Source organism: Cyclopterus lumpus, chromosome 20 (genome assembly GCF_009769545.1).
Source record: "Cyclopterus lumpus isolate fCycLum1 chromosome 20, fCycLum1.pri, whole genome shotgun sequence".
NCBI classification, from domain to species: Eukaryota; Metazoa; Chordata; class Actinopteri; order Perciformes; family Cyclopteridae; genus Cyclopterus; species Cyclopterus lumpus.
Genome location: NC_046985.1, coordinates 472,501 through 497,500, shown reverse-complemented (window position 1 = coordinate 497,500; position 25,000 = coordinate 472,501). Strand labels below are relative to the sequence as shown.

At 51.2% G+C, this 25,000-nt stretch overlaps 2 protein-coding genes across 3 annotated transcripts in view; both read right to left on the bottom strand.

Annotated features, from left to right (window-relative positions):
* LOC117749484 (guanine nucleotide-binding protein G(olf) subunit alpha-like) overlaps positions 1-2,192 on the bottom strand; it is a 14,787-nt gene extending 12,595 nt beyond the window's left edge. For both annotated transcript variants that reach the window (XM_034560058.1, XM_034560057.1), the window contains exon 1: positions 2,057-2,192. In XM_034560058.1, the coding sequence (XP_034415949.1) occupies positions 2,057-2,192 (136 nt within the window). The remainder of the gene's footprint in view (positions 1-2,056) is intronic.
* Positions 2,193-6,624: 4,432 nt separating this feature from the next.
* The window catches only part of sycp2l (synaptonemal complex protein 2-like), a 24,284-nt gene continuing 5,908 nt past the window's right edge, over positions 6,625-25,000 (bottom strand). The window contains exons 6-21 of the mRNA XM_034560686.1: positions 24,768-24,847; positions 24,536-24,624; positions 22,100-22,134; positions 20,580-20,722; positions 20,398-20,450; positions 20,276-20,321; positions 19,849-19,941; positions 14,154-14,226; positions 13,912-14,054; positions 12,025-12,118; positions 8,960-9,009; positions 8,824-8,890; positions 8,675-8,709; positions 8,558-8,603; positions 6,903-6,989; positions 6,625-6,821 (exon numbers count right to left, since the gene is read on the bottom strand). Coding sequence (XP_034416577.1) covers positions 6,625-6,821; positions 6,903-6,989; positions 8,558-8,603; positions 8,675-8,709; positions 8,824-8,890; positions 8,960-9,009; positions 12,025-12,118; positions 13,912-14,054; positions 14,154-14,226; positions 19,849-19,941; positions 20,276-20,321; positions 20,398-20,450; positions 20,580-20,722; positions 22,100-22,134; positions 24,536-24,624; positions 24,768-24,847 — 1,331 coding nt within the window. The remainder of the gene's footprint in view (positions 6,822-6,902; positions 6,990-8,557; positions 8,604-8,674; positions 8,710-8,823; positions 8,891-8,959; positions 9,010-12,024; positions 12,119-13,911; positions 14,055-14,153; positions 14,227-19,848; positions 19,942-20,275; positions 20,322-20,397; positions 20,451-20,579; positions 20,723-22,099; positions 22,135-24,535; positions 24,625-24,767; positions 24,848-25,000) is intronic.

Genomic DNA, 25,000 nt, shown 5'->3' with positions numbered 1-25,000 from the left:
AGACACCCAGGGGAAAGAGGAGAGACAGGTGAGACACCCAGGGGAAAGAGAAGAGACAGGTGAGACACCCAGGGGAAAGAGGAGAGACAGGTGAGACACCCAGGGGAAAGAGAAGAGACAGGTGAGACACCCAGGGGAAAGAGGAGAGACAGGTGAGACACCCAGGGGAAAGAGAAGAGACAGGTGAGACACCCAGGGGAAAGAGAAGAGACAGGTGAGACAGACAGGGGAAAGAGAAGAGACAGGTGAGACACCCAGGGGAAAGAGGAGAGACAGGTGAGACACACAGGGGAAAGAGAAGAGACAGGTGAGACACCCAGGGGAAAGAGGAGAGACAGGTGAGACACCCAGGGGAAAGAGGAGAGACAGGTGAGACACCCAGGGGAAAGAGGAGAGACAGGTGAGACACACAGGGGAAAGAGAAGAGACAGGTGAGACACCCAGGGGAAAGAGAAGAGACAGGTGAGACACACAGGGGAAAGAGGAGAGACAGGTGAGACACACAGGTGAAAGAGAAGAGACAGGTGAGACACCCAGGGGAAAGAGACAGGTGAGACACACAGGGGAAAGAGACAGGTGAGACACACAGGGGAAAGAGAAGAGACAGGTGAGACACACAGGTGAAAGAGAAGAGACAGGTGAGACACCCAGGGGAAAGAGAAGAGACAGGTGAGACACACAGGTGAAAGAGAAGAGACAGGTGAGACACCCAGGGGAAAGAGGAGAGACAGGTGAGACACACAGGTGAAAGAGAAGAGACAGGTGAGACACCCAGGGGAAAGAGACAGGTGAGACACACAGGGGAAAGAGACAGGTGAGACACCCAGGGGAAAGAGACAGGTGAGACACACAGGGGAAAGAGACAGGTGAGACACCCAGGGGAAAGAGAAGAGACAGGTGAGACACACAGGGGAAAGAGAAGAGACAGGTGAGACACCCAGGGGAAAGAGGAGAGACAGGTGAGACACCCAGGGGAAAGAGGAGAGACAGGTGAGACACACAGGTGAAAGAGAAGAGACAGGTGAGACACCCAGGGGAAAGAGAAGAGACAGGTGAGACACCCAGGGGAAAGAGACAGGTGAGACACACAGGGGAAAGAGACAGGTGAGACACCCAGGGGAAAGAGAAGAGACAGGTGAGACACACAGGAGAAAGAGACAGGTGAGACACACAGGGGAAAGAGAAGAGACAGGTGAGACACACAGGGGAAAGAGACAGGTGAGACACCCAGGGGAAAGAGAAGAGACAGGTGAGACACACAGGAGAAAGAGACAGGTGAGACACACAGGGGAAAGAGAAGAGACAGGTGAGACACACAGGGGAAAGAGACAGGTGAGACAGACAGGGGAAAGAGAAGAGACAGGTGAGACACACAGGGGAAAGAGAAGAGACAGGGGAAAGAGAAGAGACAGGTGAGACACCCAGAGGAAAGAGAAGAGACAGGTGAGACAGACAGAGGAAAGAGGAGAGACAGGTGAGACACACAGGGGAAAGATAAGAGACAGGTGAGACACACAGGGGAAAGAGACAGGTGAGACAGACAGGGGAAAGAGAAGAGACAGGTGAGACACACAGGGGAAAGAGAAGAGACAGGTGAGACAGACAGGGGAAAGAGAAGAGACAGGTGAGACACCCAGGGGAAAGAGACAGGTGAGACACCCAGGGGAAAGAGAAGAGACAGGTGAGACACACAGGGGAAAGAGACAGGTGAGACAGACAGGGGAAAGAGAAGAGACAGGTGAGACACACAGGGGAAAGAGAAGAGACAGGTGAGACAGACAGGGGAAAGAGAAGAGACAGGTGAGACAGACAGGGGAAAGAGAAGAGACAGGTGAGACACCCAGAGGAAAGAGAAGAGACAGGTGAGACACCCAGAGGAAAGAGAAGAGACAGGTGAGACAGACAGAGGAAAGAGGAGAGACAGGTGAGACACACAGGGGAAAGAGAAGAGACAGGTGAGACAGACAGGGGAAAGAGAAGAGACAGGTGAGACACCCAGGTGACAGACGGGTCTCTCAGACAGGTGAGACAGACAGGTGACAGACGGGTCTCTCACCCAGCAGTAGCAGTCTGTGTGTAGCTTTATACGCCTGTCTCTCTTTCTGCAGCTGTCTCTCGATCTTCTTGTTGGCTTCTCTCTTGGCTTTTTCCTCCAGTCGTTCTTCCTCCGTCTGCCCTCCCAGACAGCCCATTTCACCTGGAACCACAGAAACCAGTCAGTAACTACTGCAACCAGTCAGTCACCTACTGCGGCCAGGTAACCTACTGCGGCCAGTCAGTAACCTACTGCAACCAGTCAGTAACCTACTGCAACCAGTCAGTAACCTACTGCAACCAGTCAGTCACCTACTGCGGCCAGGTAACCTACTGCGGCCAGTCAGTAACCTACTGCAACCAGTCAGTAACCTACTGCAACCAGTCGGTAACCTACTGCAACCAGTCGGTAACCTACTGCAACCAGTCAGTAACTACTGCAACCAGTCAGTCACCTACTGCGGCCAGGTAACCTACTGCGGCCAGTCAGTAACCTACTGCAACCAGTCAGTAACCTACTGCAACCAGTCAGTCACCTACTGCGGCCAGGTAACCTACTGCAACCAGTCAGTAACCTACTGCAACCAGTCAGTCACCTACTGCGGCCAGGTAACCTACTGCGGCCAGGTAACCTACTGCAACCAGTCAGTAACCTACTGCAACCAGTCAGTAACTAACTGCAACCAGTCAGTCACCTACCGCGGCCAGGTAACCTACTGCAACCAGTCAGTAACCTACTGCAACCAGTCAGTAACTACTGGAACCAGTCAGTAACCTATTGCAACCAGTCAGTAACCTATTGCAACCAGTCAGTAACTAACTGCAACCAGTCAGTAACCTACTGCAACCAGTCAGTAACTAACTGCAACCAGTCAGTCACCTACTGCAACCAGTCAGTCACCTACCGCGGCCAGGTAACCTACTGCAACCAGTCAGTAACTTACTGCAACCAGTCAGTAATTAACTGCAACCAGTCAGTAACTAACTGCAAACAGTCAGTAACTACTGCAACCAGTTAGTAACTACTGCAACCAGTTAGTAACTACTGCAACCAGTCAGTAACTAACTGCAACCAGTCAGTAACCTATTGCAACCAGTCAGTTACTAACTGCAACCAGTCAGTAACCTGCTGAAACCAGTCAGTAACCTGCTGAAACCAGTCAGTAACTAACTGCAACCAGTCAGTAACCTGCTGAAACCAGTCAGTAACTAACTGCAACCAGTCAGTAACTACTGCAACCAGTCAGTAACCTGCTGAAACCAGTCAGTAACTAACTGCAACCAGTCAGTAACTACTGCAACCAGTCAGTAACCTGCTGAAACCAGTCAGTAACTACTGCAACCAGTCAGTAACCTGCTGAAACCAGTCAGTAACTACTGCAACCAGTCAGTAACCTGCTGAAACCAGTCAGTAACTAACTGCAACCAGTCAGTAACCTATTGCAACCAGTCAGTAACTACTGCAACCAGTCAGTAACTACTGCAACCAGTCAGTAACCTGCTGAAACCAGTCAGTAACCTGCTGAAACCAGTCAGTAACTACTGCAACCAGTCAGTAACCTGCTGAAACCAGTCAGTAACCTGCTGAAACCAGTCAGTAACTACTGCAACCAGTCAGTAACCTGCTGAAACCAGTCAGTAACTACTGCAACCAGTCAGTAACCTGCTGAAACCAGTCACCTAAACGTAACAACCCAACTCTTCTTCACTGATTTCTTTAGAATCAAAGCAGTTTTAAATCTTTATTAAAATTCTTGTTTCAGAACGAAGACATTTTATAAATAATGATAATAATAAACACAGCAAGTCATGTTCTTACTTCTTCAGCGCAGTAAAAGGATCTGAATACTTTCCCAGCCCCGAGCCCAGTAAACCAGTAATCCAGTAAACCAGTACCCAGTAATCCAGTAAACCAGTACCCAGTAAACCAGTACCCAGTAAACCAGTAAACCAGTAATCCAGTAAACCAGTACCCAGCACCCAGTACACAGTACCCAGTAAACCCAGTACCCAGTAAACCCAGTACCCAGTACCCAGTAAACCCAGTACCCAGTAAACCCAGTACCCAGTAAACCCAGTAAACCCAGTACCCAGTAAACCCAGTAAACCCAGTACCCAGTAAACCCAGTACCCAGTAAACCCAGTAAACCCAGTAAACCCAGTAAACCCAGTACCTGGTTGTTCCTGCAGCTGTTGGCGATCACTGAGCAGTCAGAACGTCGTTCTGTCCATCAAAGTTCAAGAAAACAGCAGATCAACCAATCAGCATCCCGACCAGGTCCAGGTCCAGGTCCAGGTCCAGGTCCAGGTCCAGGTCCAGGTCCAGTCCTCTTGCAGGTCTCTTTCTTTTGTGAAACAGTGAAGAGAGAAACACCTGAGCTGCTCTCTCTCTCCCCCCCCCCCCCCCCCCCCTCCCTCTCTAATAGCTCATTAGGAGTCTCAGCTTTTCTTTGGGGGATTTCACTGTTTTTCCTCCGCTGTCACTTTGCTTCCTGACAACCAGAAACTGGATTTACAAACACAAACTCCTCTACAGGTCGCTCCTGGTTTCAGTGTGGACTCTGAGACCAGGACTGAGACCAGGACTGAGACCAGGACTGCCCCTGGACCAGCAGACAGCAGGTCAGAAGTCAGGAGACAAAAATCCAGACTATTTGCTGTGGGGGAACCAGCTCCTCTATGTTCTTGTTGTTCACGTGTACAGGAGACCCCGCCCCCTTTTTACCCCTAATAATAATAAATAATAGAACCGTACTCATTTGACTCCCTCAACGTCCTCCTCATGTTTGATTCATTCTCATAAATACTCAAACAACTAGAAACCTGAAGGTTCACTTTGTTTTTATTCTTCAGACATCAAACTGATCCTGGGACTCAAGAGACAACAAGGAGATCCGATGGGACCGGACCAGGTCCTGGACAGGACTCCTCCTTCATTGGCTGGCCCGAGGCTCCATCGGCGCCTCTCCAGACTCCAAAGACCTCAACCTGAGGCAACACAAACCAGATCCAGAAGGTCCGAACAGGTTTCAATCACATGGAAGCTACCTCCTGAAGATCTGAACAGGATGTGAACTAGATCCTGATCAGGTCCCGGTCCGACTGGTGGAACCGGTCCGACACTGACCTCTGCAGGTTCTCCTCACAGAAGGAGCCCAGTCGCTGCCTCTCGGACTGGAAGAAACTCTGGAGGACAAAGAGCAACATGAACACTTCTTATTAATATTTAAACTCAATATTCTGAACTCGCAAATATCAGAAGCTGTTGGGTGAATACCACGTTATACACAGTTCATAGTAGTAGTACTACTACTGCAGGAGTAGTATTACTGCAGTAGTAGTAGTATTACTACTGCAGGAGTAGTATTACTGCAGTAGTAGTACTACTAAAGTAGTAGTATATTACTGCAGTAGTAGTACTAAAGTAGTAGTACTAAAGTAGCAGTATATTACTGCAGTAGTAGTACTACTAAAGTAAAAGTACTAAAGTATATATTACCAGGATCTGTGTGTTCAGGCTGTTCAGGCTGGTGAAGTTCTCATGTAGTCGAGTCAGCTGATCACTGACACTGTTCTCAAAGCTCTGCAGCAACACTAACCTACACACACACACACACACACACACACACACACACACACACACACACACACACACACACACACACACACACACACACACACACACACACACACACACACACACACACACACACACACACACACACACACACACACACACACACACACACACACACACACACACACACACACAGTGGGCGGTACCCGTGTTGACGGACAGGTGTGGGGAGTGGGTGGTACCCGTGTTGACGGACAGGTGTGGGGAGTGGGTGGTACCCGTGTTGACGGACAGGTGTGGGGAGTGGGTGGTACCCGTGTTGACGGACAGGTGTGAGGAGTGGTCGGTACCCGTGTTGACGGACAGGTGTGGGGAGTGGGCGGTACCCGTGTTGACGGACAGGTGTGCGGAGTGGGCGGTACCCGTGTTGACGGACAGGTGTGGGGAGTGGGTGGTACCCGTGTTGACGGACAGGTGTGGGGAGTGGGTGGTACCCGTGTTGACGGACAGGTGTGGGGAGTGGGTGGTACCCGTGTTGACGGACAGGTGTGGGGAGTGGGTGGTACCCGTGTTGACGGACAGGTGTGAGGAGTGGTCGGTACCCGTGTTGACGGACAGGTGTGGGGAGTGGGCGGTACCCGTGTTGACGGACAGGTGTGCGGAGTGGGCGGTACCCGTGTTGACGGACAGGTGTGGGGAGTGGGTGGTACCCGTGTTGACGGACAGGTGTGGGGAGTGGGTGGTACCCGTGTTGACGGACAGGTGTGGGGAGTGGGTGGTACCCGTGTTGACGGACAGGTGTGGGGAGTGGGTGGTACCCGTGTTGACGGACAGGTGTGAGGAGTGGTCGGTACCTATGTTGATTAACAGCTGTCAGAAGTGAGGAAACGTGTTGTTGACACTCTTTTAAAGACAGAAGAATTTCAGCTTCAACATTCTGCCAGCAGCCCTGAAAGCAATTCATAATATTTTTATTGATTGATGATGGCAGCTATTGATCAGCTAAACATCAATCACATCTTTTTAACTGCACTGACAGTGAAGTGTTTGTCGAGTTGTGTTTTGAAGTTGTTGAAGGCAGCTGTGATGCCGGACGTCAAGTCTGACTCCACCTGCAACTCTATCAAAGGCTCCTCCCCCTCGACAGGTGCCCCTGCATCAAACAGCCCCTCCTCCTCCTCTGGTGGCCCCGCCCCTTCGTTTGAAGACTCTGAGACCAGGTGAGCAGCAGACTTACAAAACAATTCAAACATTGAGGCCATTTCCTGGAAAAGAACCAAAGAAAAACTACCTGCCGGCAGAGTCTCCTCCCCCTCTGTCTGAGCCTCCGCCCTCCTCTTCTGGGGCAGTGGACCCTGATCTTGGTCTGACAGGTAGCCTTCTCATAGAGAAACAAAACAGAGAAGACAACATGATTTAAACAATGACATCATTCTCCTGATTGAGGTCAACATGAAGAGGAGCTTGAGGAGCTTGAGGTCAACATGAAGAGAAGTTTGAGGTCAACATGAAGAGGAGCTTGAGGTCAACATGAAGAGAAGTTTGAGGTCAACATGAAGAGGAGCTTGAGGTCAACATGAAGAGAAGCTTGAGGAGCTTGAGGTCAACATGAAGAGGAGCTTGAGGAGCTTGAGGTCAACATGAAGAGGAGCTTGAGGAGCTTGAGGTCAACATGAAGAGGAGCTGGAGGTCAACATGAAGAGGAGCTGGAGGTCAACATGAAGAGGAGCTGGAGGTCAACATGAAGAGAAGCTTGAGGAGCTGGAGGTCAACATGAAGAGGAGCTTGAGGTCAACATGAAGAGAAGCTTGAGGAGCTTGAGGTCAACATGAAGAGGAGCTTGAGGAGCTTGAGGTCAACATGAAGAGGAGCTTGAGGTCAACATGAAGAGGAGCTGGAGGTCAACATGAAGAGGAGCTTGAGGAGCTTGAGGTCAACATGAAGAGGAGCTTGAGGTCAACATGAAGAGGAGCTGGAGGTCAACATGAAGAGGAGCTTGAGGTCAACATGAAGAGGAGCTGGAGGTCAACATGAAGAGGAGCTGGAGGTCAACATGAAGAGAAGCTTGAGGAGCTGGAGGTCAACATGAAGAGGAGCTTGAGGTCAACATGAAGAGAAGCTGGAGGAACTTGAGGTCAACATGAAGAGAAGCTGGAGGAACTTGAGGTCAACATGAAGAAGAGCTGGAGGTCAACATGAAGAGAAGCTTGAGGAACTTGAGGTCAACATGAAGAGGAGCTGGAGGTCAACATGAAGAGGAGCTGGAGGTCAACATGAAGAGGAGCTGGAGGTCAACATGAAGAGGAGCTGGAGGAGCTTGAGGTCAACATGAAGAGGAGCTGGAGGTCAACATGAAGAGGAGCTGGAGGTCAACATGAAGAGGAGCTGGAGGTCAACATGAAGAGGAGCTGGAGGTCAACATGAAGAGGAGCTGGAGGTCAACATGAAGAGGAGCTTGAGGAGCTTGAGGTCAACATGAAGAGGAGCTTGAGGAGCTTGAGGTCAACATGAAGAGGAGCTTGAGGAGCTTGAGGTCAACATGAAGAGGAGCTTGAGGAGCTTGAGGTCAACATGAAGAGAAGCTGGAGGTCAACATGAAGAGGAGCTGGAGGTCAACATGAAGAGGAGCTGGAGGTCAACATGAAGAGGAGCTTGAGGAGCTTGAGGTCAACATGAAGAGAAGCTGGAGGTCAACATGAAGAGGAGCTTGAGGAGCTTGAGGTCAACATGAAGAGGAGCTTGAGGAGCTTGAGGTCAACATGAAGAGGAGCTTGAGGTCAACATGAAGAGGAGCTTGAGGAGCTTGAGGTCAACATGAAGAGGAGCTGGAGGTCAACATGAAGAGGAGCTTGAGGAGCTTGAGGTCAACATGAAGAGAAGCTGGAGGTCAACATGAAGAGGAGCTGGAGGTCAACATGAAGAGGAGCTTGAGGTCATCACAAAGACCTGAATCTGGAGCGGCTCTCTTCCCGTCACAACGCCATTGGACTTCCTGGAACCACAAACAGGAAACTCAGGAGGCGGTCAATGTTTTTAAAAGAGAAAGAAAAAGAACTGACGTACCTTCAAGCTCTCTAGCTCCGCCCCCACAGGAACCCCTAAGAGACACACAGGTTCAACAGTCTCACTGATCTCCAGGTCTTTGATGAATGGTCATACTTCCTGAAGAAGACCCTCTGGCCCTGAAGTCACGTTAGGAGGTTGTGACTCACCTGAGTCGCGAGTCGGAGTCGAGTGTCGGATCCGATCGAAAAGGAACTCGGATCGGCTCGCCGGCATCTGGAAGCAACAAACCATCCCTTCAACCTCAACTCTGCTGTCATGACAACGGCTTCACACAGACCTTACCTTGAAGGGGGAGGAGTCTTCCTCACTGCTCGGAGACGACAGAGGAAGAACTGGACAGGTGGGAGAGATGGGTAGAGAGAGAGACGGGTAGAGAGAGAGACGGGTAGAGAGAGAGAGACGGGTAGAGAGAGAGAGACGGGTAGAGAGAGAGAGACGGGTAGAGAGAGAGACGGGTAGAGAGAGAGAGACGGGTAGAGAGAGAGAGACGGGTAGAGAGAGAGAGACGGGTAGAGAGAGAGAGACGAGAGAGACGGGTAGAGAGAGAGAGACGGGTAGAGAGAGAGAGACGGGTAGAGAGAGAGAGATGGGTAGAGAGAGAGAGACGGGTAGAGAGAGAGACGGGTAGAGAGAGAGAGATGGGTAGAGAGAGAGAGACGGGTAGAGAGAGAGAGACGGGTAGAGAGAGAGACGGGTAGAGAGAGAGACGGGTAGAGAGAGAGATAGATGGGTAGAGAGAGAGAGACGGGTAGAGAGAGAGAGACGGGTAGAGAGAGAGAGAAGGGTAGAGAGAGAGATGGGTAGAGAGAGAGAGATAGACGGGTAGAGAGAGAGAGACGGGTAGAGAGAGATGGTACAGAGAGAGAGACGGGTAGAGAGAGAGAGACGGGTAGAGAGAGAGAGAGAGATGGGTAGAGAGAGAGAGATGGGTAGAGAGAGAGACGGGTAGAGAGAGAGATAGATGGGTAGAGAGAGAGAGACGGGTAGAGAGAGAGAGACGGGTAGAGAGAGAGAGACGGGTAGAGAGAGAGAGATGGGTAGAGAGAGAGAGATGGGTAGAGAGAGAGAGACGGGTAGAGAGAGAGAGACGGGTAGAGAGAGAGAGACAAGTAGAGAGAGAGATAGATGGGTAGAGAGAGAGAGACGGGTAGAGAGAGAGAGACGGGTAGAGAGAGAGAGACGGGTAGAGAGAGATAGACGGGTAGAGAGAGAGAGACGGGTAGAGAGAGAGATAGACGGGTAGAGAGAGATAGACGGGTAGAGAGAGAGATAGACGGGTAGAGAGAGAGAGATGGGTAGAGAGAGAGATGGGTAGAGAGAGAGAGACGGGTAGAGAGAGAGAGACGGGTAGAGAGAGAGAGACGGGTAGAGAGAGAGAGACGGGTAGAGAGAGAGATGGGTAGAGAGAGAGAGATGGGTAGAGAGAGAGAGACGGGTAGAGAGAGAGTTGGGTAGACAGAGAGAGACGGGTAGAGAGAGAGAGATGGGTAGAGAGAGAGACGGGTAGAGAGAGAGAGACGGGTAGAGAGAGAGAGACGGGTAGAGAGAGAGAGACGGGTAGAGAGAGAGAGACAAGTAGAGAGAGAGATAGATGGGTAGAGAGAGAGAGACGGGTAGAGAGAGAGAGACGGGTAGAGAGAGAGAGACGGGTAGAGAGAGAGATGGGTAGAGAGAGAGAGATAGATGGGTAAAGAGAGAGAGACGGGTAGAGAGAGATGGTACAGAGAGAGAGACGGGTAGAGAGAGAGAGAGATGGGTAGAGAGAGAGATAGACGGGTAGAGAGAGAGAGAGACGGGTAGAGAGAGAGAGATAGATGGGTAGAGAGAGAAAGAGAGAGAGACGGGTAGAGAGAGAGACACGGGTAGAGAGAGAGAGAGACGGGTAGGAGAGAGAGAGAGAGACGGGTAGAGAGAGAAAGAGAGAGACGGGTAGAGAGAGAGACACGGGTAGAGAGAGAGAGACAGGTAGAGGGAGAAAGAGAGAGAGACAGGTAGAGACAGGTAGAGAGAGAGACGGGTAGAGAGAGAGACATAGATGGGTAGAGAGAGAGAGACAGGTAGAGAGAGAGACGGGTAGAGAGAGAGATAGATGGGTAGAGAGAGAGAGACGGGTAGAGAGAGATAGACGGGTAGAGAGAGAGATAGACGGGTAGAGAGAGAGAGACGGGTAGAGAGAGAGATAGATGGGTAGAGAGAGAGAGACGGGTAGAGAGAGAGACGGGTAGAGAGAGAGAGACGGGTAGAGAGAGAGACGGGTAGAGAGAGAGAGACGGGTAGAGAGAGAGATAGATGGGTAGAGAGAGAGAGAGACGGGTAGAGAGAGAGAGAGACGGGTAGAGAGAGAGATAGATGGGTAGAGAGAGAGAGACGGGTAGAGAGAGAGAGATGGGTAGAGAGAGAGATAGATGGGTAGAGAGAGAGAGACGGGTAGAGAGAGAGAGACGGGTAGAGAGAGAGAGACGGGTAGAGAGAGAGACGGGTAGAGAGAGAGATAGATGGGTAGAGAGAGAGAGAGACGGGTAGAGAGAGAGAGAGACGGGTAGAGAGAGAGATAGATGGGTAGAGAGAGAGAGACGGGTAGAGAGAGAGAGATGGGTAGAGAGAGAGATAGATGGGTAGAGAGAGAGAGACGGGTAGAGAGAGAGAGATGGGTAGAGAGAGACGGGTAGAGAGAGAGAGACGGGTAGAGAGAGAGAGACGGGTAGAGAGAGATAGACGGGTAGAGAGAGATAGACGGGTAGAGAGAGAGATAGACGGGTAGAGAGAGAGATAGATGGGTAGAGAGAGAGATAGACGGGTAGAGAGAGAGATAGATGGGTAGAGAGAGAGAGACGGGTAGAGAGAGATAGACGGGTAGAGAGAGATAGACGGGTAGAGAGAGATAGACGGGTAGAGAGAGAGAGATGGGTAGAGAGAGATAGACGGGTAGAGAGAGATAGACGGGTAGAGAGATAGACGGGTAGAGAGAGAGAGATGGGTAGAGAGAGATAGACGGGTAGAGAGAGATAGACGGGTAGAGAGAGAGACGGGTAGAGAGAGAGAGATGGGTAGAGAGAGATAGACGGGTAGAGAGAGAGATGGGTGGAGAGAGATAGACGGGTAGAGAGAGAGATGGGTGGAGAGAGAGAGATGGGTAGAGAGAGAGAGATGGGTAGAGAGAGATAGACGGGTAGAGAGAGATAGACGGGTAGAGAGAGAGACGGGTAGAGAGAGAGAGATGGGTAGAGAGAGATAGACGGGTAGAGAGAGAGACAGGAACATTTAACTTCCTTCTAACATTTTGTCTTCATGAATTTAAAAAAGAGGTTCATAATTATGATATTATTATTATTATAAAACACACTCACCCTTCAGCTGACTCTTGCTCTGTGGGTTCTTCCTGCTGTAAGATCGACCAGGGAGCTTACCTGAGGGGGGCACCTGGACCGTACCACCTGGGTCCTGAGGACGGGGGGGACAGACAGACAGAGACACACAGGAGGCAGTGAGACAGGCAGACGGACAGAGACACACAGGAGGCAGTGAGACAGGCAGACGGACAGAGACACACAGGAGGCAGTGAGACAGGCAGACAGACAGAGACACACAGGAGGCAGTGAGACAGGCAGACGGACAGAGACACACAGGAGGCAGTGAGACAGGCAGACAGACAGAGACACACAGGAGGCAGTGAGACAGAGAGACACACAGAGACAAACAGAGACACACAGGAGGCAGTGAGACAGGTAGACAGACAGAGACACACAGGAGGCAGTGAGACAGGCAGACGGACAGAGACACACAGGAGGCAGTGAGACAGGCAGACGGACAGAGACACACAGGAGGCAGTGAGACAGGCAGACAGACAGAGACACACAGGAGGCAGTGAGACAGGCAGACGGACAGAGACAAACAGAGACACACAGGAGGCAGTGAGACAGGTAGACGGACAGAGACACACAGGAGGCAGTGAGACAGAGAGACACACAGAGACAAACAGAGACACACAGGAGGCAGTGAGACAGGTAGACAGACAGAGACACACAGGAGGCAGTGAGACAGGCAGACGGACAGAGACACACAGGAGGCAGTGAGACAGAGAGACACACAGAGACAAACAGAGACACACAGGAGGCAGTGAGACAGGTAGACAGACAGAGACACACAGGAGGCAGTGAGACAGGTAGACGGACAGAGACACACAGGAGGCAGTGAGACAGGTAGACGGACAGAAACACACAGGAGGCAGTGAGACAGGTAGACAGACAGAGACACACAGGAGGCAGTGAGACAGGTAGACGGACAGAGACACACAGGAGGCAGTGAGACAGGCAGACGGACAGAGACACACAGGAGGCAGTGAGACAGGTAGACGGACAGAGACACACAGGAGGCAGTGAGACAGGTAGACGGACAGAAACACACAGGAGGCAGTGAGACAGGTAGACAGACAGAGACACACAGGAGGCAGTGAGACAGGTAGACGGACAGAGACACACAGGAGGCAGTGAGACAGGTAGACGGACAGAGACACACAGGAGGCAGTGAGACAGGCAGACAGACAGAGACACACAGGAGGCAGTGAGACAGGTAGACGGACAGAGACACACAGGACACAGTGAGACAGGCAGACAGACAGAGACACACAGGACACAGTGAGACAGGCAGACAGACAGAGACACACAGGAGGCAGTGAGACAGAGAGACACACAGAGACAAACAGAGACACACAGGAGGCAGTGAGACAGGTAGACAGACAGAGACACACAGGAGGCAGTGAGACAGGCAGACGGACAGAGACACACAGGAGGCAGTGAGACAGAGAGACACACAGAGACAAACAGAGACACACAGGAGGCAGTGAGACAGGCAGACGGACAGAGACACACAGGAGGCAGTGAGACAGGTAGACGGACAGAGACACACAGGAGGCAGTGAGACAGGTAGACGGACAGAAACACACAGGAGGCAGTGAGACAGGTAGACGGACAGAGACACACAGGAGGCAGTGAGACAGGTAGACAGACAGAGACACACAGGAGGCAGTGAGACAGGTAGACGGACAGAGACACACAGGAGGCAGTGAGACAGGCAGACGGACAGAGACACACAGGAGGCAGTGAGACAGGTAGACGGACAGAGACACACAGGACACAGTGAGACAGGCAGACAGACAGAGACACACAGGACACAGTGAGACAGGCAGACAGACAGAGACACACAGGACACAGTGAGACAGGCAGACAGACAGGTACCATGAAGACTTTCCCAGCAGCCTCCTCCAGCTCTTGGTGGTGTTCAGAGTTGAAGTTCAACTCCACCGTCTGACCTCTGCTGTTGTGGTGCATGATGGGATTGTTTAGCCTGACACGGAGGACTGTCTCTGCCCCAGTGCATTCTGGGAACACACACACACACACACACTGAATGAAAGCAGCAGCTAAATGAAAAGTAAACAATAACCGATCAAAGGTATCGATCGTTAATGAGGACCGACCGTCATCTTTCAGGTGAAGACTGTAACGATCCACGTTCTCCTTCAGCAGGTGGATGGACCCCCACAAGAAGCCCTGAGGGACACATGGAGACATCAAGGGACACATGGAGACATCATGGAGACATCAGGGGACACATGGAGACATCATGGAGACATCAGGGGACACATGGAGACATCATGGAGACATCAGGGGACACATGGAGACATCATGGAGACATCAGGGGACACATGGAGACATCATGGAGACATCAGGGGACACATGGAGACATCATGGAGACATCATGGAGACATCAAGGGACACATGGAGACATCATGGAGACATCAAGGGACACATGTAGACATCAAGGGACACATGGAGACATCATGGAGACACAGAGACATCATGGAGACACAGAGACATCATGGAGACATCATGGAGACACATGGAGACATCAAGGGACACATGGAGACACAGAGACATCATGGAGACATCAAGGGACACATGGAGACATCATGGAGACATCAAGGGACACATGGAGACATCATGGAGACACAGAGACATCATGGAGACATCATGGAGACACATGGAGACATCAAGGGACACATGGAGACATCATGGAGACATCAAGGGACACATGGAGACATCATGGAGACATCAAGGGACACATGGAGACATCATGGAGACACAGAGACATCATGGAGACATCATGGAGACACATGGAGACATCAAGGGACACATGGAGACACAGAGACATCATGGAGACATCAAGGGACACATGGAGACATCATGGAGACATCAAGGGACACATGGAGACATCATGGAGACACAGAGACATCATGGAGACATCATGGAGACATCAAGGGACACATGGAGACATCATGGAGACATCAAGGGACACATGTAGACATCAAGGGACACATGTAGACATCATGGAGACACAGAGACATCATGGAGACACAGAGACATCATGGAGACACATGGAGACATCAAGGGACACATGGAGACACAGAGACATCATGGAGACATCAAGGGACACATGGAGACATCATGGAGACATCAAGGGACACATGGAGACATCATGGAGACACAGAGACATCATGGAGACACAGAGACATCATGGAGACATCATGGAGACATCATGGAGACATCAAGGGACACATGGTGACATCATGGAGACACAGAGACATCATGGAGACATCAGGGGACACATGGAGACATCAGGGGACACCAGGGGATACATGGAGACATCAGGGGACACAGACACCAGGGGACACATGGGGACATCAGGGGACACAGACATCAGAGGACACATGGAGACATCAGGGGACACAGACATCAGAGGACACATGGGGACATCAGGGGGCACATGGGGACACCAGGGGACACAGACATCAGAGGACACATGGAGACATCAGGGGACACAGACATCAGAGGACACATGGAGACATCAGGGGACACATGGAGACACCAGGGGACACAGACATCAGAGGACACATGGAGATACCAGGGGACACATGGAGACACCAGGGGACACATGGAGACACCAGGGGACACATGGAGACACCAGGGGACACATGGAGACACCAGGGGACACAGACATCAGAGGACACATGGAGACATCAGGGGACACATGGAGACACCAGGGGACACATGGAGATACCAGGGGACACATGGAGACACCAGGGGACACATGGAGACACCAGGGGACACAGACATCAGAGGACACATGGAGACATCAGGGGACACATGGAGATACCAGGGGACACATGGAGACACCAGGGGACACATGGAGACACCAGGGGACACATGGAGACACCAGGGGACACATGGAGACACCAGGGGACACAGACATCAGAGGACACATGGAGACATCAGGGGACACAGACATCAGAGGACACATGGAGACATCAGGGGACACATGGAGACACCAGGGGACACAGACATCAGAGGACACATGGAGACATCAGGGGACACATGGAGACACCAGGGGACACAGACATCAGAGGACATATGGAGACATCAGGGGACACATGGAGATACCAGGGGACACATGGAGACACCAGGGGACACATGGAGACACCAGGGGACACATGGTGACACCAGGGGACACATGGAGATACCAGGGGACACATGGAGACACCAGGGGACACAGACATCAGAGGACACATGGAGACATCAGGGGACACAGACATCAGAGGACACATGGATACATCAGGGGACACATGGAGACACCAGGGGACACAGACATCAGAGGACACATGGAGACATCAGGGGACACATGGAGACACCAGGGGACACATGGAGACACCAGGGGACACATGGAGACATCATGGAGACATCAAGGGACACATGTAGACATCATGGAGACATCAAGGGACACATGTAGACATCAAGGGACACATGGAGACATCATGGAGACACAGAGACATCATGGAGATATCATGGAGACACATGGAGACATCAAGGGACACATGGAGACACAGAGACATCATGGAGACATCAAGGGACACATGGAGACATCATGGAGACATCAAGGGACACATGGAGACATCATGGAGACACAGAGACATCATGGAGACATCATGGAGACACATGGAGACATCAAGGGACACATGGAGACACAGAGACATCATGGAGACATCAAGGGACACATGGAGACATCATGGAGACACAGAGACATCATGGAGACACAGAGACATCATGGAGACATCATGGAGACATCAAGGGACACATGGTGACATCATGGAGACAGAGACATCATGGAGACATCAGGGGACACATGGAGACATCAGGGGACACCAGGGGATACATGGAGACATCAGGGGACACAGACACCAGGGGACACATGGGGACATCAGGGGACACAGACATCAGAGGACACATGGAGACATCAGGGGACACAGACATCAGAGGACACATGGAGACATCAGGGGACACAGACATCAGAGGACACATGGGGACATCAGGGGGCACATGGGGACACCAGGGGACACAGACATCAGAGGACACATGGAGACATCAGGGGACACAGACATCAGAGGACACATGGAGACATCAGGGGACACATGGAGATACCAGGGGACACATGGAGATACCAGGGGACACATGGAGACACCAGGGGACACATGGAGACACCAGGGGACACAGACATCAGAGGACACATGGAGACATCAGGGGACACAGACATCAGAGGACACATGGAGACATCAGGGGACACATGGAGACACCAGGGGACACAGACATCAGAGGACACATGGAGACATCAGGGGACACATGGAGATACCAGGGGACACATGGGGACACATGGAGACACCAGGGGACACATGGAGACACCAGGGGACACATGGAGATACCAGGGGACACATGGAGACACCAGGGGACACATGGAGATACCAGGGGACACATGGAGATACCAGGGGACACATGGAGACACCAGGGGACACAGACATCAGAGGACACATGGAGACATCAGGGGACACAGACATCAGAGGACACATGGATACATCAGGGGACACATGGAGACACCAGGGGACACAGACATCAGAGGACACATGGAGACATCAGGGGACACATGGAGACACCAGGGGACACATGGAGACACCAGGGGACACATGGAGACATCATGGAGACATCAAGGGACACATGTAGACATCATGGAGACATCAAGGGACACATGTAGACATCAAGGGACACATGGAGACATCATGGAGACACAGAGACATCATGGAGACACAGAGACATCATGGAGACATCATGGAGACACATGGAGACATCAAGGGACACATGGAGACAGAGACATCATGGAGACATCAAGGGACACATGGAGACATCATGGAGACACAGAGACATCATGGAGACATCATGGAGACACATGGAGACATCAAGGGACACATGGAGACACAGAGACATCATGGAGACATCAAGGGACACATGGAGACATCATGGAGACATCAAGGGACACATGGAGACATCATGGAGACATCAAGGGACACATGGAGACATCATGGAGACACAGAGACATCATGGAGACACAGAGACATCATGGAGACATCATGGAGACATCAAGGGACACATGGTGACATCATGGAGACACAGAGACATCATGGAGACACAGAGACATCATGGAGACATCATGGAGACATCAAGGGACACATGGTGACATCATGGAGACACAGAGACATCATGGAGACATCAGGGGACACATGGAGACATCAGGGGACACCAGGGGATACATGGAGACATCAGGGGACACAGACACCAGGGGACACATGGGGACATCAGGGGACACAGACATCAGAGGACACATGGAGACATCAGGGGACACAGACATCAGAGGACACATGGAGACATCAGGGGACACATGGAGACATCAGGGGACACAGACATCAGAGGACACATGGGACATCAGGGGGCACATGGGGACACCAGGGGACACAGACATCAGAGGACACATGGAGACATCAGGGGACACATGGAGACACCAGGGGACACAGACATCAGAGGACACATGGAGATACCAGGGGACACATGGAGATACCAGGGGACACATGGAGACACCAGGGGACACATGGAGACACCAGGGGACACATGGAGACACCAGGGGACACAGACATCAGAGGACACATGGAGACATCAGGGGACACATGGAGACACCAGGGGACACATGGAGATACCAGGGGACACATGGAGACACCAGGGGACACAGACATCAGAGGACACATGGAGACATCAGGGGACACATGGAGACACCAGGGGACACAGACATCAGAGGACACATGGAGACATCAGGGGACACATGGAGACACCAGGGGACACAGACATCAGAGGACACATGGAGACATCAGGGGACACATGGAGACATCAGGGGACACATGGAGATACCAGGGGACACATGGAGATACCAGGGGACACATGGAGACACCAGGGGACACATGGAGACACCAGGGGACACATGGAGACACCAGGGGACACAGACATCAGAGGACACATGGAGACATCAGGGGACACAGACATCAGAGGACACATGGAGACATCAGGGGACACATGGAGACACCAGGGGACACAGACATCAGAGGACACATGGAGACATCAGGGGACACATGGAGACACCAGGGGACACATGGAGACACCAGGGGACACAGACATCAGAGGACACATGGAGACATCAGGGGACACATGGAGACATCAGGGGACACATGGAGACATCAGGGGACACATGGGGACACCAGGGGACACATGGAGACATCAGGGGACACATGGGGACACCAGGGGACACATGGAGACATCAGGGGACACATGGAGACATCAGGGGACACATGGAGACATCAGGGGACACATGGGGACACCAGGGGACACATGGAGACACCAGGGGACACATGGAGACATCAGGGGACACATGGAGACACCAGGGGACACATGGAGACATCAGGGGACACATGGAGACATCAGGGGACACATGGGGACACCAGGGGACACATGGAGACATCAGGGGACACATGGAGACATCAGGGGACACATGGAGACATCAGGGGACACATGGGGACTAGTACTACTGTGGTAACTCGTCCTGAAGTACTAGTACTACTGCTGTGTACTAGTACTACTGCGGTAACTCGTCCATATGTACTAGTACTACTGCTGTAACTCGTCCTGATGTACTAGTACTACTGCGGTAACTCGTCCTGATGTACTAGTACTACTGCTGTGTACTAGTACCTCAGGCTCGTCGATGAAGAAGCTCACACATCCTGAACTGACGTTAAAATCAATCCAGAACTCGTCCAGTTTGTCGTCTTTTGGTGGAAACAGCTGGAGGGAAAGAACAGAAGGTTTAAACTTTAAGGGTCAATGTTTTGAAACTTTAAGGGTTAAATGTTTTGAAACTTTAAGGGTTCAATGTTTTTAAACTTTAAGGGTTCAATGTTTTTAAACTTTGAGGGTTAAATGTTTTTAAACTTTGAGGGTTAAATGTTTTTAAACTTTGAGGGTTAAATGTTTTTAAACTTTGAGGGTTAAATGTTTTTAAACTTTGAGGGTTAAATGTTTTTAAACTTTAAGGGTTAAATGTTTTTAAACTTTGAGGGTTAAATGTTTTTAAACTTTAAGGGTTAAATGTTTTTAAACTTTGAGGGTTAAAGGTTACCTCAGTGGAGTCTAGGAAGGCGCTGACACAGGGGAAGGTGAAGACCCTGACAGACAGGATTGCAGGTTTTAATCTTCACAATGAAGAGCTTTCTGATTCAATACAATGATGAAGTTCTTCACCTCCTCTGGTCGCCATGGTGACCGTTAACAAAGTTCAGGAAACGGCGACAGTCCTAGAGAGAGAGACAGAAAGATGTCAGACAGACGGTTTAAAAAGAGAGACAGGTCACAGAAAGAAAGACTTGTCAGAGAGACAGACAGACAGACAGACAGGAAGAGAGACAGACAGGTTAGTCACTCACCACTTCAAAGTCTCCGTCTCTGACGTCACAGAAGGCGCTGCTGATGTCACAGCTGGAGAACCACCGATTGGCTCTCTGCTGTCGGTCCTTCCTGGGAGTCAGCCGGCACAGAGCCTCTGATAGGCTGACCTGCAGCTCGTAGTCTAGAGCACAACCAATGAAAACAGAGCTTCAGACACCTGAAGACCTTCAGACACTTGAAGACTTTCAGACACCTGAAGACCTTCAGACACCTGAAGACTTTCAGACACCTGAAGACCTTCAGACACCTGAAGACCTTCAGACACCTGAAGACTTTCAGACACCTGAAGACCTTCAGACACTTGAAGACCTTCAGACACTTGAAGACTTTCAGACACCTGAAGACCTTCAGACACTTGAAGACCTTCAGACACCTGAAGACCTTCAGACACTTGAAGACCTTCAGACACCTGAAGACTTTCAGACACCTGAAGACCTTCAGACACCTGAAGACCTTCAGACACTTGAAGACCTTCAGACACCTGAAGACCTTCAGACACCTGAAGACTTTCAGACACCTGAAGACTTTCAGACACCTGAAGACCTTCAGACACCTGAAGACCTTCAGACACCTGAAGACCTTCAACATGTTGTCCTTCATATGTCCAGCGTGTCCTTCATCGTTTTGTGCCACGGTGCCCCCCCACTACACAACGACCCCCCCCACTACACAACGACCCCCCCCCAATACAACGACCCCCCCCACTACACAACGACCCCCCCCCAATACAACGACCCCCCCCACTACACAACGACCCCCCCCACTACACAACGACCCCCCCCCAATACAACGACCCCCCCCACTACACAACGACCCCCCCCACTACACAATGACCCCCCCCACTATACAACGACGCCCCCCCCCACTACACAACGACCCCCCCCACTACACAACGACGCCCCCCCCCACCCCCCACTACACAACGACCCCCCTCACTACACAACGACCACCCTCACTACACAACGACCCCCCTCACTACACAACGACCACCCTCACTACACAACGACGCCCCCCCCCACCCCCCACTACACAACGACCCCCCTCACTACACAACGACCACCCTCACTACACAACGACGCCCCCCCCACCCCCCACTACACAACGACCCCCCCACTACCCAACGACCCCCCTCACTACACAACGACCACCCTCACTACACAACGACGCCCCCCCCCACCCCCCACTACACAACGACCCCCCTCACTACACAACGACCCCCCCCACTACAACGACGCCCCCCCCCCCACCCCCCACTACACAACAACGCCCCCCCCCACCCCCCACTACACAACGACCCCCCCCACTACACAACGACCCCCCCCACTACAACGACGCCCCCCCCCCCCACCCCCCACTACACAACGACGCCCCCCACTACACAACGACCCCCCCCACTACAACGACGCCCCCCCCCCCACCCCCCACTACACAACGACACCCCCCCTCCCCCACACTACTTTTTTTTCATGTCACACTTCAATATAGTTTAAGAACTCACCTCCAACTGTCAGAACTGCTGCTGCCATCTGAGATCTGTCAGACAGGAAAGAGTTACTGGGAGTACTGAGTACTACAGTGTGTACTGGGAGTACTGAGTACTACAGTGTGTACTGGGAGTACTGAGTACTACAGTGTGTACTGGGAGTACTGAGTACTACAGTGTGTACTGGGAGTACTGAGTACTACAGTGTGTACTGGGAGTACTGAGTACTACAGTGTGTACTGGGAGTACTGAGTACTACAGTGTGTACTGGGAGTACTGAGTACTACAGTGTGTACTGGGAGTACTGAGTACTACAGTGTGTACTGGGAGTACTGAGTACTACAGTGTGTACTGGGAGTACTGAGTACTACAGTGTGTACTGGGAGTACTGAGTACTGAGTACTACAGTGTGTACTGGGAGTACTGAGTACTACAGTGTGTACTGGGAGTACTGAGTACTACAGTGTGTACTGGGAGTACTGAGTACTGCAGTGTGTACTGGGAGTACTGAGTACTACAGTGTGTACTGGGAGTACTGAGTACTGCAGTGTGTACTGGGAGTACTGAGTACTGCAGTGTGTACTGGGAGTACTGAGTACTACAGTGTGTACTGGGAGTACTGAGTACTGCAGTGTGTACTGGGAGTACTGAGTACTGAGTACTGAGTACTACAGTGTGTACTGTGAGTACTGAGTACTACAGTGTGTACTGGGAGTACTGAGTACTACAGTGTGTACTGGGAGTACTGAGTACTGCAGTGTGTACTGGGAGTACTGAGTACTACAGTGTGTACTGGGAGTACTGAGTACTGCAGTGTGTACTGGGAGTACTGAGTACTACAGTGTGTACTGGGAGTACTGAGTACTGCAGTGTGTACTGGGAGTACTGAGTACTGCAGTGTGTACTGGGAGTACTGAGTACTGCAGTGTGTACTGGGAGTACTGAGTACTGCAGTGTGTACTGGGAGTACTGAGTACTGAGTACTACAGTGTGTACTGGGAGTACTGAGTACTACAGTGTGTACTGGGAGTACTGAGTACTGCAGTGTGTACTGGGAGTACTGAGTACTGCAGTGTGTACTGGGAGTACTGAGTACTGCAGTGTGTACTGGGAGTACTGAGTACTGCAGTGTGTACTGGGAGTACTGAGTACTACAGTGTGTACTGGGAGTACTGAGTACTGAGTACTACAGTGTGTACTGGGAGTACTGAGTACTACAGTGTGTACTGGGAGTACTGAGTACTGAGTACTACAGTGTGTACTGGGAGTACTGAGTACTGAGTACTGCAGTGTGTACTGGGAGTACTGAGTACTACAGTGTGTACTGGGAGTACTGAGTACTACAGTGTGTACTGTGAGTACTGAGTACTACAGTGTGTACTGGTGAGTACTGAGTACTGAGTACTGAGTACTACAGTGTGTACTGTGAGTACTGAGTACTGAGTACTACAGTGTGTACTGTGAGTACTGAGTACTGAGTACTACAGTGTGTACTGGGAGTACTGAGTACTACAGTGTGTACTGGGAGTACTGAGTACTGCAGTGTGTACTGGGAGTACTGAGTACTGCAGTGTGTACTGGGAGTACTGAGTACTGCAGTGTGTACTGGGAGTACTGAGTACTACAGTGTGTACTGGGAGTACTGAGTACTGAGTACTACAGTGTGTACTGGGAGTACTGAGTACTACAGTGTGTACTGGGAGTACTGAGTACTGAGTACTACAGTGTGTACTGGGAGTACTGAGTACTGAGTACTGCAGTGTGTACTGGGAGTACTGAGTACTACAGTGTGTACTGGGAGTACTGAGTACTACAGTGTGTACTGTGAGTACTGAGTACTACAGTGTGTACTGGTGAGTACTGAGTACTGAGTACTGAGTACTACAGTGTGTACTGTGAGTACTGAGTACTGAGTACTACAGTGTGTACTGTGAGTACTGAGTACTGAGTACTACAGTGTGTACTGGGAGTACTGAGTACTACAGTGTGTACTGGGAGTACTGAGTACTGAGTACTGAGTACTACAGTGTGTACTGTGAGTACTGAGTACTACAGTGTGTACTGTGAGTACTGAGTACTACAGTGTGTACTGGGAGTACTGAGTACTACAGTGTGTACTGGTGAGTACTGAGTACTGAGTACTGAGTACTACAGTGTGTACTGGGAGTACTGAGTACTGAGTACTACAGTGTGTACTGGGAGTACTGAGTACTGCAGTGTGTACTGGGAGTACTGAGTACTACAGTGTGTACTGGGGAGTACTGAGTACTGCAGTGTGTACTGGGAGTACTGAGTACTGAGTACTACAGTGTGTACTGAGTACTACAGTGTGTACTGAGTACTACAGTGAGTACTGAGTACTACAGTGTGTACTGAGTACTACAGTGTGTACTGGGAGTACTGAGTACTACAGTGTGTACTGAGTACTACAGTGTGTACTGGGAGTATTACAGTATCAGGGTCTGGTTCTGGTCCATCTGGATCAGTTTCTTCTGCTCGCGGCTCAGAGATTCCAGGATGCTGTTAAATGTTCTGATGGCCTGAAAAAAGAAAAACTAACTTTAAACTCAAACAAACAGACGATGACAGACGATGACAGACGATGACAGCACAGACCAGCACAGACCAGCACAGACCAGCACAGACCAGCACAGACCAGCACAATTTTGATTTTCATGGTTACCTCAAGTCTCAGAGGAAAGTGGATTTCTGGTTCCAGAGCGAACCGAGCCAGCTGAAGGAGAACCACAGACAGCTGACTGACTGAGAGACAGACAGGCAGAGAGAAACACAGGAAGGGAGACAGACAGGTAGAGAGACAGACAGGTAGAGAGAGACAGACAGGTAGAGAGACAGACAGGTGGAGAGACAGACAGGTAGAGAGACAGACAGGTGGAGAGAGACAGACAGGTAGAG